Source organism: Dysidea avara, chromosome 7 (assembly GCF_963678975.1).
Source record: "Dysidea avara chromosome 7, odDysAvar1.4, whole genome shotgun sequence".
In the NCBI taxonomy this organism is placed as follows: Eukaryota; Metazoa; Porifera; class Demospongiae; order Dictyoceratida; family Dysideidae; genus Dysidea; species Dysidea avara.
Genome location: NC_089278.1, coordinates 14,191,261 through 14,211,195, shown reverse-complemented (window position 1 = coordinate 14,211,195; position 19,935 = coordinate 14,191,261). Strand labels below are relative to the sequence as shown.

Here is a 19,935-nt window from a genome sequence, read left to right as displayed (position 1 = left end):
ACGAGCCCGTACGACACCGGAGATGACCGTTGGCCACGCCCCAATACGAGAAACAGAGAGAGAAACCGAGCCGATGAGGAGTCATGTTGTGGGTATGATTAGTCAGCCGATAGTCTAGTACGTTAACTCTAAAGTCTTAACATAGTGCCCGCTCATCCATCGGTCACTATGTTAAGACTCCCCCAATTGTGGAGCTGATTCGGGCAGAGTCTCAGTTTGCCGTGGACTAAGAAAGTCCCGGTTTGTCCAGCACAGGCCATTTATGTGCTGGGGGTGGTAGGCAAGGGCAGTCCATCAAGCCCGGGTAAAAAAAAATTAATAAATTAAAAAAAAAAAAAAAAAAGTAGCTATACGAGTAGTGATGTATGATCTTCGGCAAATATTTCCCTGTAGGTTATCTGGTTAATATACGCACCGCTTAGACTGAGGGGGCACGTAGGCCCCACACCGTATGAGACACCTCCCGATGCGATCTTGTGGTTGAACCACTTGCTACTGCTAAAATACTGATAATAGTTAGAACCAGATCACTGATAGAGACAGCAGCTCGGACACCACTACCGGAGAGACAGTCGTGGACAAATATCTGTAAAATGGTTAGATACGATTAGTCAGGCCGACTTTTTTCTTTTGTGTGCGGGTGTGGACTTTTTCCCACCCACACACGCAAAAGGTTTTGTTTTATTTTTAATGGAAAAATACACATGACAACAAATGCTGATCTACAAAAAAAAAACAACAAAAAAACTAATCACTGACAACGTATAAAATACAACTACTGGGAAAGGGTAACAACAAAGAAAGAAAAACTACAGGGAAAAGGGAAAGTCATCATCACCACCTTACAGAGCCCAATACCTTAAAATCATTTGAGCATTATTCACCCATAAACAAACAGAGTTGTTGAAGTAAATTTCTCCTGGCCACTTTAGATGCCACTATGGGTGGTGGTACGATCAGCAATAGAATTAAGAACCGACAAAGCAAAAGGTGTCCATATCCCAAAACTTTCAACAACTAGTGGAATGAAATCACCTCCTGCCTTCTCCACAATAGCAAGGTGTTTCACATCCTTAGCCACCTCTCCAGCTGTAGTAGCAGCCACCCCAGCAAAGGAAGCGGAGGAAGAAATATGAGCAGGCTGAGTAGTGCTGCGGACAGAGACATCAAAATAGGCAGGACGACCAAGTTGATAATCAGGATGGAAAATGTCTCCTGGACGTGAACTGTCATCAAAAGAGGCACGTTACTCTTTAAGAACTCCTGGATGGTCTTGTAATAAGGCGTAATGAAGGATGTTAACTAAGGCATCATGGCGACGGATTCTCATAGGACCATGGGAACAGCCTAAAAGATGGTCACCAAAGCAATCTATCATGTGGAAGAGAGGCATGTACACAATGGGGAAATGGGAAACAGAGAAACTCTAAGCCATAGACACACACAAAAAGTTGGTCTGGCTACACGAGACTAATTCGAGGTGTTTTTTGGGGCTCATTCTGCTGAGCAGAGCACAAGGGGTCCTTCACTTCTAGAAATATCGTCGATGGTGGCTGGAAATGTAGAAATATATTTCAGAAATATGGAAACTTAATTTTGACGGAAATGTAGAAATTTAACTTGAAATTTCCAACTTCAAATGACAGTTCTACTATGTAATAGCTGAGCCTTGAATCACTTAAACTAGCTAGGTACGTAATTGTACTCTGGTGAATCCTTTCTAAGGTGAAATAGTTCAGTTTGTGCACCAGCAGGCTTGTTACAGCATGGCACGCTTTGAAATCACACACCCGTTACCACCTGCCGAGCACACTGGGTACTGTTTGTAGAGTTATCAAAACTATATGAGGCATTTCTGCTGGCAAACTATTCAACCCTAGTCCCTAACCAACAAAACCGTTTTGTTCGCCACTTTGACAGGATTCGAAAGGTCAAAAATACAAGCAGAAATATACGGAAATGTATTTACACTGTAAATTAGTTTGTGAAATTTACAGTGTTTCCGTGATTAAGCACAATATGTCGGTTTTTGTAGCTAACTTCTTCCAAGGGGGTGGCACTCCAATATATATTACACTCTGAATTTCATTGTAGTCAAACTTGAAAAATAAGCTTTGACTTTTGACTTACACTAAAAATCACACTTGACTCTTTACCAAACTTTAGTAATCTGAAATTATTGATAGTGGTGTACATCTTTCAAGCTGTCTGACTGCAAATTTCTAGCATAACTTTTGACTTTCGCTTTGACCGAGGACAAAGATCAGAATACAGGATATAATGGAGTGCCATGCCTCTTGTTCTCCATCATGCTCAGTATGACTTGATTGTACATGTACGGTATGTCTTCCATATTGGAGCACCACGCTCTGCTGAGGGGTCCTTCACTCTAAATCTCATTGACGAAGTTTCAAAATATTAATTCTGAGCATGCAAATTTCCACATTTCTACACATTTCGAAATAAATTTCCACCTTTCAATGTAATACTAAGGTTAATGAGGTCAGAATTCCATTAGAGCATTCCCTTCTTCCAAATATCCACCATTGGGAATTTGCCCTAGAGAACAAGAAAGGGATTTTCAACCTCAAAATTAAATTTCCTGCTGCTATAGCTCATTTAAATTGCTATTCACTACTCTTTCCAAATCTAGTCCAGAATCTGAGATATCTATCACATGTCACGGGTTATGATGGCATTAGTACATGACCCTGAAACCACCAATACAAAATGTATGGGGAAGAAAGTAATACAAAAGGTCATTTTGTATTATTACCAATTTTGTCAAAATGACAGGAAAAGACTTGTACATGCCTCCAAACATACTACCCACATATACTGTCACTGTCACTAATCAAGTCTATGAAAGCCCTACAGTATGTTTTGGCCAAGTTTCAGCCTTGTAAGCCAACAACTTTTAGAGTTACAGCTCTAAGCATACATTAAATGAGCATGGCATTACAAAACAAATAAAACTAGTCATACTCTGTTGGTACAGATAATTTAAAAAAACACGAAATGTGACTGTTCCATCAGGGTAGTTGACTGCCCTATTGGAGTATTTTGATCTGAACCTTTGATACCCTTGTAAATCATTGTCTGACCAGTTTCTGGAAACCTCAGAAACCCCTAGCTGGATCCACCCTTGAGTAGTAGTAGTAGTAGTAGAGCTCTATTATCAGTATAGCTGAATACTGCAAATAATAATAATAATATTTATTAGTTAGAGACTGTTTACATGGATCTTGGTGGCTTAAAAACCTCGGCTTTGCCTCAGGTTTTTTAAAATCGCAAAGATCCTTGTTGTAGGTCTCTAACTATTACTTATTTATTAAGGCTTGCTGAAGGTCTGTAGAACACCTGGTCCTACAGCCTGTTTAAAGTTGTTATAAATAAAGTATGTTTGAAAAAGTGGAGAAAGGAGAAAAATCCATGGGTAGCCTCAATCCTGCAGCCATCTGATTTGCACTTGAATGCTTACAGGAGTCTGCCAGGTGGTCAAGATGTTTAATTTCATGCTTTTGTATCTGTAGGAACTCTAGAGATTGACTTATTATCAAGATTATGGTATTTGGATAGTAAAATTGGGACTTGAATAGTCAAGGCCATGTGATCTATTTTGCCAGCTGAAGTGATATTTTCCAGTTATGCCTTGAAGGCTATGGAATTTAATGTACTTTCCTTATCAGGGACATTTTTTACATGGGCACTTGAAATTAATACAGTATTATTGTTGCTTATGGTCCAATAAAAAACTGTTACATGTAGATATGACTACAAGTATCTAGAGTACTTATCATCAATACTAGCTAGAGAGTACTCAAATGTTAACTTGTATTAGCTGATTTATTGGTTTTTCCAGTTGCCAAATTGGGCTAAATAAATCAACAACTTCTGTGAATCCAAGCTTTATCAACTAATTTCTGTTGCCACTTTCTTTTCTACCTTCCAAATTAAAGCTGGGATGAAGGTGGAAATTAAATTTAATCTTTGACTTCAAATGCTATTTTCCATAGGAAGGAGATGCAGATAAACTGTATGTACATTTCTCTGGCTTGGACAAATGGAGGAGCTATAAGTTGTTAGATGAAGCATTTTCAAAAAAACGCTATTTTGACTTGACCCTGAAATTGATTAAAATTGGAGTACCATTTACTCTGGTAGGCATGTTATTGATCATGTCAAAATTTCATATGTTTTCTTAGGATCAAGACACAACCATGCACAGTGAAGATTTGAAATTAGCACTCTCACCAGCTGCAACTCGACTTCAGCTCAAGAATCAGGTATTTATTCAACCACTATTTGTGTATGTGCTAAACAAGTGTAACCATTGTAATAGTACGGTATATTACAACAAACAGAATACAATCTTTTTAAAACTTTAAATACAGTGGCTGGTGATATGTATAGGAATGAGCTTTGGGTTTATTGTTAGTGGCTATTATTCAGACTTATTATTTTTAATAGTACATTATGATGGTATACTGTACATTAGGGATCACCAAGGTTTGGACTTTTATGGCTAAAAGTATCACCCCAAAACCAGCCCCCCCCCAATACCTTAATGGTGCATTGGTTAATATAGTCCAGCCCAAAAGTAACATCAGTACACCCAAAACACTTTCAATAAATCAAAATTTAATAGTTTATTCACTTCTGACTGATCAACTGACTAACTGATGCCTTCAGTCAAGCATAGCTTGATAATGGTTAAGGCTATGGGTTTGATTTTTTCACTGTCTAACGTTGCTTCAACCCGACAGATGCCTTTTTGACATACCATGGTACGTACAATGCAGGCATCAAATTTCTTTTAGTTGACAGTTTGAGGTGTTGATTCATGGTAGTGTGTGTGATGGCTTCCCTGCATTTGTAATGGGAATCATCCATTCATGACTGGAGAAGTGCTTCTTGTATTATTTATTGTAACACTTTGTAACGGGCTGAACATAGCTGAAAATGGAGTGTAATAGCTACTTCACTTTAACAGTAATTGATAGTTGGGGGTACGCGTTCAGATAAAAACATTTAGTCTGTGCCATTCTTTCTTTTCATGTGGTATGTACAGGTTCACCAGTCAAAATTATATTACAAGAAAGTAAACAAACGATTTATCCTCAATTAGGGAAAAGAGTAATGAAACAAGGAAAGTTGCATACACCTGATACAAGTAGACATTTAATCCCTAATTCAGTTATGCGGGGTATAGACTGAAGTAGGGATTAAATATTCACTTGTATATCTGCAGGTGTAGGCGACCTTCCTTGTTTCATTTCTTTTTTCCTGTGATCCCTAATTGAGATCTAAATCTCTTATTTTTCCTTGTACTTGTTTTCATAGAAGATTAGCTGTGTAAAGTAATACCACCTCGTGGCGCTCACAATGACTCTTAATAATGCCTCCCGCTACAACTACACGCATGCGCTAACAATACAACTATCTACTACAACTCTAATATAATGTTCAGTCCATGTTACATCATCCCCTCCCACACTTAAGCTAGACCCTAGCTTGAGCTTCTCTTGCTTTTCTGGATGGACGGGGGTGTCTCCTTAATTGGTAGGCACTGGAGTGTGATCTAGTTATGTCCTGACTATCTTCATCTTCGGACTCCTGATTACTTGCTGGTCTGTTGTCATCATCTAACTCCCCAACCTCCTGGGTATTGGTTGATCCATTATCATCTGATTCTTCATCAATCTGATCTCTTTCTGGGTTGTCATTTTCATCGCTCATCTCCTCCTCCCCTTCATCTCTGACTTCAGTGCTGGTAGTTTGTCTATCACTGTTTTGGTTGCCTGACAACAAAGTCTCAACCCACTGAGGAATTTTTCCGATTCCTTTTTGTGTACCTCCATACCAGTAAAATCCTGCAGGAAATTCTGGTGGACATGCAGGGCTTCACTCGGGTTTGGTGCACCGTAATCGATTTATCTTGAGGAAAGTAGACCTTTGAACAGTAATGTCAGGATCTTTGATGTGTGTTGCATGGTATGGACCATGCCAGGGTCTAGAAAGTTTCCTATACCTGCCACTTTCATCAGCAGGAAAATGAACAAGGATCCATTGCCCCACATAGTAATCAGTTGTGTTGGCAGTGCGATCGTACTGTTTTTTATAACGTCGTTGTGCTTGCTGGATACTCTTTGCTGAGGTGGTTCTGCTGTAGGCAATGCTAGTGTCACCTCTTCAGTATAGTTAGTAATATCTGACAGCTGAAGTGAAGATGGTGGGAGCAATGCTGCTGTTGACGGTGTTCTGCAGTCCATACCAAATAGGAGATACGAAGGTTTCTCGCCAGTTGAATCATGGGGGGTATTCCTTACAGGAATAGAGAACTCCAAAAAGGTAGCTATCCCATTGGTTGCCATATGTAGCAGCATGCTTCCGCAGGATCGTCTTCAAGGTATGATTGAAGCGTTCCACCATGCCATCGCATTGCAGATGATAAGCAGTAGTGTTGATCTTCTTAATGCCTAACATTGTGCACAAATCCTTCATGAGATAGGAAAGTAAGTTTGTGCCTCTGTCTGACAACAGAGCTTCCGGCACTCCAAATAGTGGTATAACATGTTCAACAAGCAGTTTGGCTAGACAAATTGACTTTTGGTCTGGTACTGGAAACACTAAAGGAAATTTTGTGAGGAAATCTTGAAAGACTACGACATGACGGTTGCCAGCTTTTGTGACAGGTAAGTCCATTATGTCCACTCCAACAATTTGGAAGGAGTGTGAAACAGGAATCGGATGCAGTGGTGGTTTATTCACCTTACCGGAAGAGTTAACAATGGCACACTGGGGACATGAAGAACAATGTTTGATCACATCACTGTACATGCCCTGCCACCACCAATTGTTTCCCAATGACTTGTATAATTTGGGCCCAGAAAAATGTCCAGACATTGGACCACTATGATATTCTTCCATCTGTTGATTTTGTAAGTGTGCTGGGACTACGCAACGCTTCACACCTCGCTGCTTTGGATCCACAAAATACAAGATCTCATCAATCAAAGTAAATAGTGGTGCCTGTGTTGCACCAGCTTGGCCTGCTGTTCATTTGGTGGTAATGTCCCATCACTTAAACACTGGATGATTTGATGGATATAAGGGTCACGGGACTGTTCAGCTGCAAAATTGACAAGGCTGCCAGTGGACACAGGCTTAGCTTGTAACAACTGCTCAATTTGGCTCACGTCATTACTAGTATTTACTGCTGCCACCTGTACTTGTGCGGCTGGGTTGTAGTCTCTGGAGTCAGACACTGCTGCAGACTGTGAATGTGACATGGGGCTGCGGGACAAAGCATCAGCATGAGGATTGTCTTTGCCTGGACGGTATACTATCTTGATGCTCTTAAGACCAGCACCAAATAATTTGCTCCACCAGCGTGCATGCTTCCCATTAGCACTAGGGGTCTCCAAAACAGCATGGACAGCAGAATGGTCAGTGAACACTACAACATCGTGTCCATAAAGATAGGCGTGAAAATGGGACACAGCCCAGACAACTGCCAATGTTTCCAGTTCAGTTGCAGCATAATTTTTCTCTTGGTGGGACAAAGCCCTACTGCATATGCTACTGGGTGTAGTCTGCCATCCAGTTGTTGTTGTGATAGAATAGCACCAATACCTCTAGCACTAACGTCTGTTTCTAAGGAGAATGACTTTAAGAAGTCAGGGTAAGACAAAACAGGTGCTGACACAAGTTTGTCCTTCAGCTCTGTGAATGCTGTCTGTCCATTTGAATACAGCTCCTTTACTTGTTAAACTGTGGAGGGGTTGAGCAATCCTTGCAAAGTTAGCAATGAAACGGCGGTAGTATGATGCCAGTCCAACAAATTGTCTAACGTCCTTCACAGAAGTTGGAACAGGAAAGTTGCTCACAGCTTGTGTCCGTGCTGGGTTAGGGGAAATGCCTTGGGGTGTGATGACATGTCCCAAGTACTCCACTCTCTGTTGAATGAAATGACACTTTGATGGTTTGAGTTTTAGACCTGCATCAGATAATCTGGTAATAACAGCTTGTAGGTGGACAAGGTGGTCTTCAAAAGTTTCGGAAAACACTATAATATCATCAAGATACACAGATACAAATGGTGAGTGCCCATCTGGATTGAGGCCAGCCAATACCTTCTGCATCAGACGCTGGAATATTGCTGGTGCATTCCTTAAGCCAAATGGCATGACATTGAATTCAAAGAGGCCCTTGTGAGTGATTAAGGCAGTTTTCTCTTTAGAAGACGGATGCGTTTGCACCTGCCAGTAGCCTGCAGCAAGGTCTAATGTGGAGAAGTACTGAGAGTGTCCAAGTTGATCCGATAGATCATCGATTCGAGGCAATGGGAAGACATCTGGTTTAGTAACAGCATTTAGGTTACGGAAATCAATACAAAAACGTAATGTGCCATCTTTTTTTGCGGACGAGTACTACTGGACTTGTCCAAGGGCTGGATGAAGGGCTGATAACTCCATGTTGTTGCATGTGATGAAGTTGCTTAGCAATCTCTTCCCGAACAGCAAATGGGGTGCGGCGTGCAGCCTGGTACTGTGGTGCAGCATTGCCTGTGTCCACTTCCATGTGGAGGAGGTCAGTTTCACCCCATTCTCCCTCCACTAATGCAAAAGCATGGTGGTTTTCCAGCAGCAGTTGTAAGAGACTATCCTTTTGCTGCCATGGCAGAGGGGAAACTTGGTCCTTGAACAAATGCTGACTGAGTAACTGTTGCCGGAGCTTGACACTGTTGTCAGACGACTGCACTGTTCTTATTGTACTCACACTGTTATCAGACCCATTATCACTAGTATCAGATGCTTCTGTACACACTGGGGTTACGTCTGAAGCTAGTCCAGCCCAATCCTCCATATCAACATGCTGAGTGAATTCTGAAGAATTAGTTACCAGCACTTTCAGTGGAGCATCATCATTTACATTCACTAGACAACATCCTATCTGTACGTCTGCCACAGTGGAACACTCACCAGGTAAGGGCTCAATGATCTCGTGCGAGCAATTCGTTCTCTAGCCTACTGATTTCAGAGCTTGCATTGCGCAGTGCACTGCGTACCGACTCTAATTCATGCACGCTGGGCTCAGACTGGGTCACGTGAGAATGTTCATTTACGACATCTCCCGTGTTCACGTGCTCAGATTCAGCACTTATAATACCACTATCGCTCACCAGAAACAACTTTCCTCCATTGTTAGAGGCAATCACTTGTACATTTCTAGACTTGTGACCCATCTCGAGCAGCTTGCCCTCCAGGAGTTTTTATTTATTTATTTAAAACTTTATGGTGTAAACACACCAAAGGCCTGAAGGTAACATGCACCAACAGCTTTGTACATTACCCTATGTTACTTATTTACATATTTATTTACATACATACACAGTTGCTAAGGAGAGTTTAGATTGAAGGTGGGTGGCTGTAACTGATAAATTCTTGAGAAAGAAGTTAAGTGAAATGTACAGTTGCTCTATCGTCAAAGTTAATAACTTAATGATCATTGGTAGTCTAGTGGCTCGTGAACTGTTTGGTTGGGATTCTTTAATTCCATACATGACCACATTAAACAATTTATCAGATTTTGCCTTGGGAGGTTCAACAAGACCTGAGGAAGGAGTACGAAGGTGATTATGATTACTTATTGGAGTTTCAGAAGTTGTGATGGAGTGGTTAGCTTCTATTAAATTCGGAGTTTTGGAAGTTGAGTTGGACGTGATAGAGTTGTTGGATTCCAAGCTAGAAATTTTTTCAGTCAAAGACTCAACAAGTTGTTTTAGGATGTTAATTTCGTCTCTTTGACGTGTAAAAATGCAGTGACAACAGCGGTAAGGTTCTTTCGATTCATTACTAAGGATATTAAATAAGGTTGAAGATAGTCCACTGCATTTACGGTGCATCCAGGCATTACAACGGCCTTCGCAAAATATAGCCTCCTGTCCATCACTAGTTTCTGACCATTCTAAGATTGGCTCGTCACACACAGCACATATATCCTCTGGTTCAGTTTCAGTTTCTTTGTTCTTGTCCTTTTGCTTCTTAGAATTTGGTGAGTTGTAACATAGATGATGATGAGGTTGCAGTGGTCGGTAGATCGAGCATCCCTGCCAGCCTGTGAAGTTGTTGAGTTGCCAGTCTCTTGGAATTGAGCGGGTAAGCAGTTCCTTCGGGTATCGCTGACTCCTCTTCGTCTGATTCCTCTGAGCCCAATGGCGGGTCGTCTCCGAGGATGGAAGAAACTTCATCGTTGTTTTCGCCTGACATCTCCTTATGTCGGTGGTCCGTTTTGTGTACAGTCACTCTCGGTAATGACCTCCAATGTAAAGTAATACCACCTCGTGGCGCTCACAATGACTCTTAATAATGCCTCCCATTACAACTACACGCATGCGCTAACAATACAACTATCTACTACAACTCTAATATAATGTTCAGTCCATGTTACAGCTGCAAGAATCAGTAACAGTAGGGCTATGGCATTGTGGCAAATTGAAATGTAATTGAAAGTGATTTGGGGATATTATTAAATCTTCGTGGTTGCTGTGACAGAACATTTTCAGGCAAACTGAACTGATACCTGGGTATGTCCAGGTATAGCTATGCTCCTGCATCTTACTGTCTGGCACTGCATTTGATTCACAAAAAATGAGCAAATAAAACAGCTTAGCTACACAAAAGGGTGCATCCATGAAAAACAAATGTAAATGGCAACCATAGCAATTGACATCTGATCCCCCCAAGTGGAAAGATATATTTAAATGGGATAAAACACCAAAGACAAACTTGTGTGATTTTTTTTCACACCTACGGAGTAAATTGGGAACAGAAATCTGTTTTGCTTATAGCAAAAATACATGACTGTGCCTTCCATGGAGTGTGTTGGTTGCTGTGTCAATGCCAGTATATATTTTTATTATTTGTGTATTGTGAACAAGGACAGAGCTGATGGTCACTCCTGTCCAGATGATATTTCAACTACGTACTAGCTGGAATTTTGTAAATGAGACTTCTACTCACTAATCTATATGTGTCAAAAGTAGCCACCTTCCTATTAAGCCAATAAATTTTGGGCTGAAGGTGACTGGTTAATTCGCTGTACGTATTCCACAAATAAGACGATCACTCTACTAAATATACTGTTTTGAATAATTAGGTAGGAATACATGTAATGAATTTATCGCTTTACATCATTAAAGTGACAAAGACCTCCTCCATTTTTGACAGCAAAGTTTTATGATCAAACTTATCCAGAACAAAACTCTGAAAGTGCCAGTGTTTTTTAAAAGTAATTTATTGATTTTGATTTACTATACCATATTACTTGGTTAAACGCCGCACCTTCGCACTTTAGTGATGATTTTGAAAATATAGGCTTCAGCATCATTTTCAAGCATCGAGTGGTGGTCAAATTCGAAGTTGCCACATCAATTTTATGAACTAAGTTTATAACTGCCACAGCATTTAACCAAGTAAATATGTTATATAAATAGGTGTACACATGCAGTAATATAATGAGATTCTTTATCATTAGCACAAGATGACTTTACTACATGAAGCAGTGATAAGGAACAGTCTCATAGCTGTTTGGAAGCTGATAAACGAGATGAAAAGACCATCTAATAATCAATTACCAGTGGTTGATCGCAATAACAGGAAGCAACAAATAAGGACGTATCGTCGTGCTCCATGTGATAAAGAATCCAAATTGTACACTACTCTTAACATGAAGAATAAAGTTTGTTTTATTAATATTACAGTGTGAGTATGATATTCTTTGTAATACACAGGATGGCTGGACTCCACTACACTATGCTGCTGATCATGGTTTTGTTGATGTCTTACAAGTTCTATTGATGGTAGAGGAATGTGATGTAACCATCTATAACCATGTTAGTTTGTTGAACATAATAACCTTGTGCCTAATTTGAGAAAGTTATACAATGAGCTGGCTTATTAGCAGAGCAACATACTCACCAAATGGGCATTTTGTGATGAAATGAAACTTTCCACATACGTAATTAGTACACCTGATGACATGAGGTGGAACCAACACAGATTTGACCTTTGGTGTACGTTACAGCTCATTTTTTTGTCCAAAAATAGTTAGCTACCTTTTTCTATATAATATCACCCATGCAACACTCAATTTGTGAGATCTTTATCAAGAAACAAGTTGATACTTGTTGGAAGTTCATGGCTTATTCCATTCCAAAGTTACGGCCATTTGTATGAGCTATAAATTTAACCACCCACGCAATTAATTAAGTTATATACATTCTTTCATTTGTTTATTTAGCTAACCATTTAAGCAATATGCAACTAGAGTGTGGAAATCCAGGGTATGTACCCTCCTCTCTTGAGGTCATTTAACAAAGGTCATAATTGTTCTATCATCTCAAAATCTGGAGTTGTTTATAGCTTCAATAATAGTATTTGAGGTATAAAACTTTGTAACTTGTGATGACCACATGCTAATTCTTTCATCCAAAGCATTTTTCGATGTTCAGAAGCTTGTAAGAGACTTATATATTAGCAAAAATGAATACATTTACTGTATAGGGCCTACAGAGTTGATGTGTTGGATATAAGACATGCATGGAAAAATGTTTTGACTAAAAGCACTGTGGCATGTGCATGGCTGTCTCATGCAAGGTACAGAGTTTAATTTATACCTCAAATACTGGTCTACAACTAAATTATAACCTTAACAATCCCAGATTTTGGGGTCAAACTGACAATAGAGAGTAACCTGAGGATACGTATACACCCTATGCCCCACCTGAGGTTGTATATTTTCTGTACAATGCCTAAATGGTTAGCTAAATAAATATGAGTATTAAATTACAGATCAGAGAATGTAGATAATAATGCGATCTAATCAACTGCATGGGCGGTTAAATTTATGTGAATTTGTAGCTCATATAAATGACCATTACTTTGGAATGGAATAAGCTATGAACTTGCAACAAGTATCAAATTTTTTCTTGGATAAAGATCTCCACTTTGACACCCATTTTGAACAAATTGAGTGTTGCATGGGTAATATATAAGCAAAGGTGAGCTATAACAGACACCAAAGAAGGATCAAATCTGCATTGGTTCCACCTCTCATATTTCATGTCATCAGATGTACTAAACATGTGGAAAGTTTAATGCTTTTATCTCAAAGTGTATAATTTTACTGCTCTACTATATGAGCAGCTTGAGCCTTGTAAATACCTGTTGGTATTTCATACCATAAACAGCTAAACTTCAAAAGCACCTGTATTTTTGAATCGTCAGAATATGTACTGTTTGGCTTGTAAGTGCATATCTAACATAAAATTTCAAAGGTCACTGATTAACCTAGCTATGTAAAAAGGATCACCTTTCTTAGTTTGCATATTTCATTAGATCATGTTGCAAAGGCTAGTCTTATATAACCAGCTATGCGGAAGGCCCGGATATACAAAAGTCAGTGAGATTACATATAATTGAGCTTCCCTGCATGCCCATTCTTTATTACACTTAGCATAACTAAAGTTGCTATAATTTTTATTTACTTATTTCCAGAACCAAATTTTAGGAAACCACGTACACATCCACACCTGCATGGTTTATAAAATCAGTGTTTCAAAATTAGTTGTCTATGCATACAGGCTAGGCAGACAGCATTCCACTTAGCAGTGAGGAAAGGTCACTTGACTTGTCTTGAGTTATTGTTTGTTGCTGCTCAATGTAGTCAATCGCTTGACTCCCTTCTGAAGATTGACAAGGTAGTTACACATTATTAAAGTTTCATTTCTTGCACTAGTTTGTTGTCATGTTCTTAGAAAGGGTGGAATTTAGCATGTCATGCTTGTGCACAAGATGACATCAAAGTGATGGAATGGTTGTTAAGGAATATGCCACAACATGCTGATGTTTGCCACTTTACTAAGGTAACAAGTAGTAACATGTTGGTGCTGCTATGTTGTAGTTGTGCTGTGCACACAGAAAGGGTTTACTCCATTATTAACAGCCTGTTACTATCAGAAGGTGGAGATTCTCAGGTTTTTACTAGAACATGACCAAGTCAGTGAAATAGCTGCAGTCACTGTCGTGAGTTTACCTGTTTTAAGCTGTACCAGTTTTCATTGAAGTGTGCACTGCAGGACTGTAAAACTGGACTTCATTTAGCAGCTATGCATGACTCAGTGGAGGTTGCTCAATTGCTACTAAACAAAGATTTCCCCATGGATGAACATGATGAAGTACATATAACTTTACATTGTGTAATTGTTATGTGCATGTCTACACACACAGAATGGTGAGACTGCCCTCCATGTTGCCTATAAGAAAGGAAGTCATCAAGTGTGGAGGTTGCTGCTCAATGAAGGTGCTGATCGAAACAAAGAGAACAAGGTTAGAGTAAAGTAGTGAGATGATGGAATTTGTTTAGATAAATTTGTAGAATGGAAAATGTCCTAAAGACTTGAAATACCATGACTTGAAAGGTTAGTGTGACCTGAATATCTGTGGCAATTACTGCCTTATTAGTTCCTGCTGAGGTTGAGAAGAGAGGAGAGACAGCTATTCAAGGGTATATTGCAGCCCTGAGGAAAGGAAAGAAAAAAATGCCACGTTGCAAGTTGATGATTGTTGGAGAGGCTGGAGTAGGCAAAACCAACTTGCTGAATTTACTGACTGGAGAAGAGTTTGTAGCAAAACACGAGAAGACTGAAGGAGTTGATATTGACCTTGTTAGTACCAATGACATTATTACTGAGACGTGGAAGAAGAGTATGATTGAGACGAATGAAGAGTACAGAAATGTTGCTGTTAATGTGATGGCTGACCAACTGCACAAATTTGTACCACCCAATTCAAAGAAGAAAGATGCGTCTATTACTGATGGGTCTAACTATAGGTCACTTCAAGAACAAATTGATGAGTTAATACAAAAATACACGAGGAAACCGGGCAAGAGTGGATACAAGCATGCAAGTTCCCATTCAACAAAACTATCTAGCGAAAAAAAGAAAAATGTTGTAGCTGTGGCTTTTCTGCCTGAATCTCAACCTGTACAGCCATCTGCTCCACCAGTTGCAGTTCCCAGGATTACACCACCCCAAGCAATGGATAAAATTCATTTTGAGGTCACAGATCAATTGCCACAAGGAACAGTACCTGTTGTAGTACCCAGCCAACAGTCCAGTAGTGTTGTAAGCACTCCACCACCTCATGCTGCTCCTGATATTTCTTCTAGTGACCATACCAACATCTCTGACATAAGTATCATTCGTGAGGCATCAAAGAAATCTAAGCAGGCAAAATCAGCACAATCTGTGCTACCATTAAAGTTGACATCTTTTGACTTTGCTGGCCAAAAGCATTACAAGCCAATGCACCATTGCTTTATTACTTCACGAGCTATTTATGTTGTTGCCTTTAATGCTCGTCAACTGCTGTATGGTGACCAAACAGTTGTCATTCAGGAGTTAAAATTTTGGATCAATAGCATTCGTGTCCACACTAATGCAGTGGTGGTGTTAGTGGGCACTCATAAGGGTCCATATGATGGTGCTTCTGGTGATGATCTTACTAAGGAAGAGAAAAGACCATTTCTTCAATTAAGCGAACAAGATATGGAGGATATAAATAATCTTCTGAAAAGGCATTTTGATAAAGATCACTGTAATTTGGAGCTTTTCAAGAATGAAAAAATCATGGCATTGGTGGAGAATTCAATTAGAAATGAAAGCAGATCTGGAGCCAACATAGTCCGTAAAACTCTAAAACAACTTGGTGATGACCATCCTGGGAACAAAGATGATTTGCCAATTTCTTACCTACACCTTGAAGCAATGATCACTGAGAAAAGAAACAACAATGGCCCACTTTTGATTACTCATGAAGAAATAGAACAGTGTGCTAAGGAATGTGGTATAGATGAGTGTCAGGTTTCCTTAGATTTCTTCCATGACATCGGAATAATTATTGATCCTAGTAAGTATTACACTACACAGACACACACACAGTCACTTAAAAATAATTTTTTTACAATAGGGAACCTTCCTACTTTGTTCCTTTCCAAAGAGCAGATGGAGCCACTACATGATGTGGTGTTGATCAAGCCTCAGTGGCTAGCTGATGTGATGAAGGAGTTGATGAACATTGATCGAGGTGATGACAAGCTTAAACCCAAAGAGGATGATATGAAAAAGGCTTTACGTAAATTTAAAAATGAAGGAAAGGCTGACAAGAAACATGTGTTGTTTCCACTGTGGAGAGAGTACCACAATGGATCGGAAGAAATGTTCCAGCAAATTTGTCTTTTACTAGAGGCATATGGGCTGATAGTTCCAGTTCAACAGTCTCAATATTACTATGTCCCTTGTAAACTGCCTAAAGATGTGGAGAATATAATTCCAAATGTAACTAAAAACTGTCATAAACTTTGTGTCAGTTTTAAAGATGGCTTTTACCCTCCATTTCTCCTACATCATCTGATGTTCCTAATGTATCGGAGAATTCAGGACATTGATGATGATGATGATAATTGTTTCTTTGATGAAAAGTGTTACATTGAATGCGTAGCAGATTGCCAGTGGTGGCTCAGTCAATCTGTTCCCAGTAATAGTATTGATGTTGCCATCAGGTTAGTACTACTCTACATCACCTAGAATATAATATAGTCTTCTCCTATAGGACTAAACAACAAATCCGTTCTATACTACCTGCTATGGAGTTGTTACACACACTTATACTGAGAATTGTGGAGAAGAAAGAGTTGAAAGGAATTAAATACAAACTCGGACCAATTGTGGAATGTTCCCAGTGTGAAGAAGAGTGCTTGTTCACTTACATAACTTACAATAGTGGAGGTGACCCTACAAGTAAAAGAAACAATTACTTGCAGTGTAATGAGTGTCGCAGCAAGGTAACCATTTCACCCAGCATCGAGATGATCATATCAAAGGTTAGCTAGGTCTTAGTGATATTATATTTATCATCATATAACATGTAGACCTACAGCTACAACAAACCTCTTGGTGACTTCAAAGATGACCTGCAGTTTGATGAGCTAGATGCTGAACTTAGAGGTCACTTTATTGAAAGTTTTAGAAAGGACATTCCGAATGGAGATACCTTATCTTGTGATACAAAAGTCCTCAAAGATTGGTATGAATGTAAGCAGAAAGATCCTTGGCCTTTAATTGTTAAGTATTTGTCCAATTATGAGCACAAGAAAGATGCTGACAACATCATCAACAAACTAAAACACAAGTTTATTTACATGTGTGAGTTATGACTTTAACCATACATGCTTTGAACTAGCTACTATTGTAAAGTGTCATATTATTTTCTAAAAGGTGCATACCTCTGCAAGAGTTTAATGCACACAGATAGTGGTATTTGAATGTGCGTACAAATAATGCTATGTTAGTTTTTGTATATAATATAGTAGATAGAGATATTTTACATAGCTTGTGGTTTACTATATGTAGACATATTATTACATCAAACTTAACCACCCTTTGCTGTAATAAATAAGAAATATTCATAATTTCATTTGATATTATTATAACAAAACACTTCTTACACACACAGTCCTCATATTACACAGCAGTCACTGCATGTGTATGCTGGGTCTGTGGTCTGAGTGACCTCCAAGCTGACAAGTCACTCGGTAGAACACCTATTCTCATTTTTCTGTTGTCAGTTTCTCTTGAGAAGTAGTAACCACACGTTGGCTTCAAAGATAATGTATGGAATGGAGATACGGAGTTTGATCCTTTACGTGGGAATCGAGCAGACACTGTCTCAAAAGGTTCAACCTTCGACAACCCCAGGTCTGTGTCAAAAGTAAACTGAGCATTGCTACCGATCAGGTATCTGGAGAAGTTGGCAAAACGTGATGTGGTCAAACGACTTGTGTTGTACCCAGCACGTGTCGGCCATGCTGACATCCAGTGCTTCTGATACTTTGGTGGATGGTAGGTGAAGTGATCCAGCATTCCACTATTAGGCATCTTGATAACTACAAGAGGTGCATCATACAACATTGCATGAAATTACTTGTGGCTGATATCATACAGAAAAATGGTACATTAAACTAAATATCTAGTACAACAAATTAGTACAAGATACATATCAACATTATTATGCATTACTGTAAAATTCAAAGACAAGCACATATATACATATATAACTGTAAGTAACTTATCATAAAGAGTGAGATATATTGACTACTGCTAGCTAGCTAGTTCTTTTACTTCACTACTTGTAACTCTAAATAGGTAGGGCCTGATGATTTGTTGTCTTTACAGTAGATAAAATGTACCGATGGGATTCTTGTTTTTTTAATTAACTTAATGATGGAAATCTAAATCATTCTCCAAAAAGCTACACACATACATGTACACTCTCGCACTGCAGTGATATATTGGATCAAACAGATTATATACAGTAGCTCACCACACTGACATGCTTTATGTAAGGGAACTCACATGTACATACAGATCTTGCCATAAAGTATAACAATTTTCAAGTGGCATTGGGGAACTAATTTCTATTGCTTATATGGTAGTAGCCTTAGAGCTTTAGCTGCACCTTCAAATGCACATATATACTATATTATTTCCCATGCCATGTGTACTGATAGTTTCCTAAGAGTACTTCATACTGAACTCTCTAGTATGGCACGGAGTCACTCCAATTGTGCTTAGCACTACTGCATTTTGTGGTGGTACGTATATGGGGAAACAATTGGACACAGATTTTAGCAGCACTTAAAACTACACTGGTGTATGTAAGAAACTGTCCATCTAGCTGCCTGCATTTGATTACTGTACAGGAGGAATTTCATGAGTGACTGATGACAGCTTTGTAAGAATATGCTTGATCACTTATAATTGTGGCTGGTGCAGCAAAATGCCTTGTTTCTGAAATTTTGTGAATAATAAAATGTGAAATCTCTTACACATTTTCATAAAAAAATTTGTCCACGAAAACTTCCACCCATGGGACTTTGTGGTTTGCAAATACTAGATACACGGAAAAGAATAAATGGCTGTAATACCAGGTAGCCTTATCAAGAGTTCATAATATAACAAGTATAAGAAAAAATTGAGAATTTTAAATTAGATTAGGGACAATGTATAATGCTGCAATAAAAAGTAGTGAAACAAGCTGGATTGGAGTAGTATGTAATGTCCAAATACTGTAAAACAATAAGAAGTGAATATCCCTACTGTGCTACACTCAATGCACAGTAGGGATATTCACTTCTTATTGTTTTACAGTATTTGGACATTACATACTACTCCGATCCAGCTTGTTTCACTACTTTTTATTGCAGCACTATACATTGTCCCTAATCTAATTTAAAATTCCCAATTTTTTCTTATACTTGTTTGTGAAGTTTTTTTGCAAGCTCATGACCACTAAATATCTGCTGAGTTACTCACAGCACTATTATACTAGATTATGACTCATACAATAACAACTGATCAGTGGGCGTGGCTCTACTTAAGCCTGCAGACAATAATAGACGTGGATTCGTGCATATCTACATGGGCGTGGCTACCATATGTCTACAGACAGTAATTTACGTAAGTGGGCGTGGATTCGTGCATACCTACACACTGATGAATGGACGTGGCTACCATATGTCTACGGACTGTAATTTACGTAAGTGGGCGTGGCTCACGAAAGAAGCAGAGCTACGCCATGACGTGTGGTAACACATCCACATTATATTTAACACGTAGGGTCAGACCCGAATAATCTGTAAAGCAGGACCTGGATGACCCGACTCGGTTTAACATTGTTACTAATTAAACTATACTTATTGACTTACACATTGCTATATAGTTCGCCATGAGTTGGTCTCTCTGATCGATATCAACAGCGAGTCTGACGTACGCGTGTGTTTTTGGTACAATCGGCGACCACGAGTATTCGA

At 39.1% G+C, this 19,935-nt stretch overlaps 1 protein-coding gene across 3 annotated transcripts; it reads left to right on the top strand.

The window, feature by feature from the left end:
* The first annotated feature begins 1 nt into the window (after window position 1).
* LOC136260459 (uncharacterized) lies at window positions 2-17,428 on the top strand. Of its 3 annotated transcripts, none has more exons than XM_066054188.1 (15): window positions 2-92; window positions 4,017-4,160; window positions 4,206-4,286; window positions 11,539-11,742; window positions 11,795-11,896; window positions 13,646-13,762; window positions 13,820-13,927; window positions 13,983-14,087; window positions 14,141-14,239; window positions 14,292-14,390; window positions 14,440-14,482; window positions 14,526-15,974; window positions 16,035-16,626; window positions 16,677-16,947; window positions 16,996-17,428. In XM_066054188.1, exons 1-15 carry the CDS (start codon window positions 84-86, stop codon window positions 17,278-17,280), a joined length of 3,708 nt encoding a protein of 1,235 aa, XP_065910260.1. In that variant the 5' UTR covers window positions 2-83; the 3' UTR covers window positions 17,281-17,428. The 3 variants fall into 3 exon arrangements, with proteins under 3 accessions (XP_065910260.1, XP_065910262.1, XP_065910261.1); XM_066054190.1 differs by having other exon boundaries at window positions 21-117; XM_066054189.1 differs by having other exon boundaries at window positions 21-117; window positions 394-4,160.
* The last annotated feature ends 2,507 nt before the right edge of the window (window positions 17,429-19,935 follow it).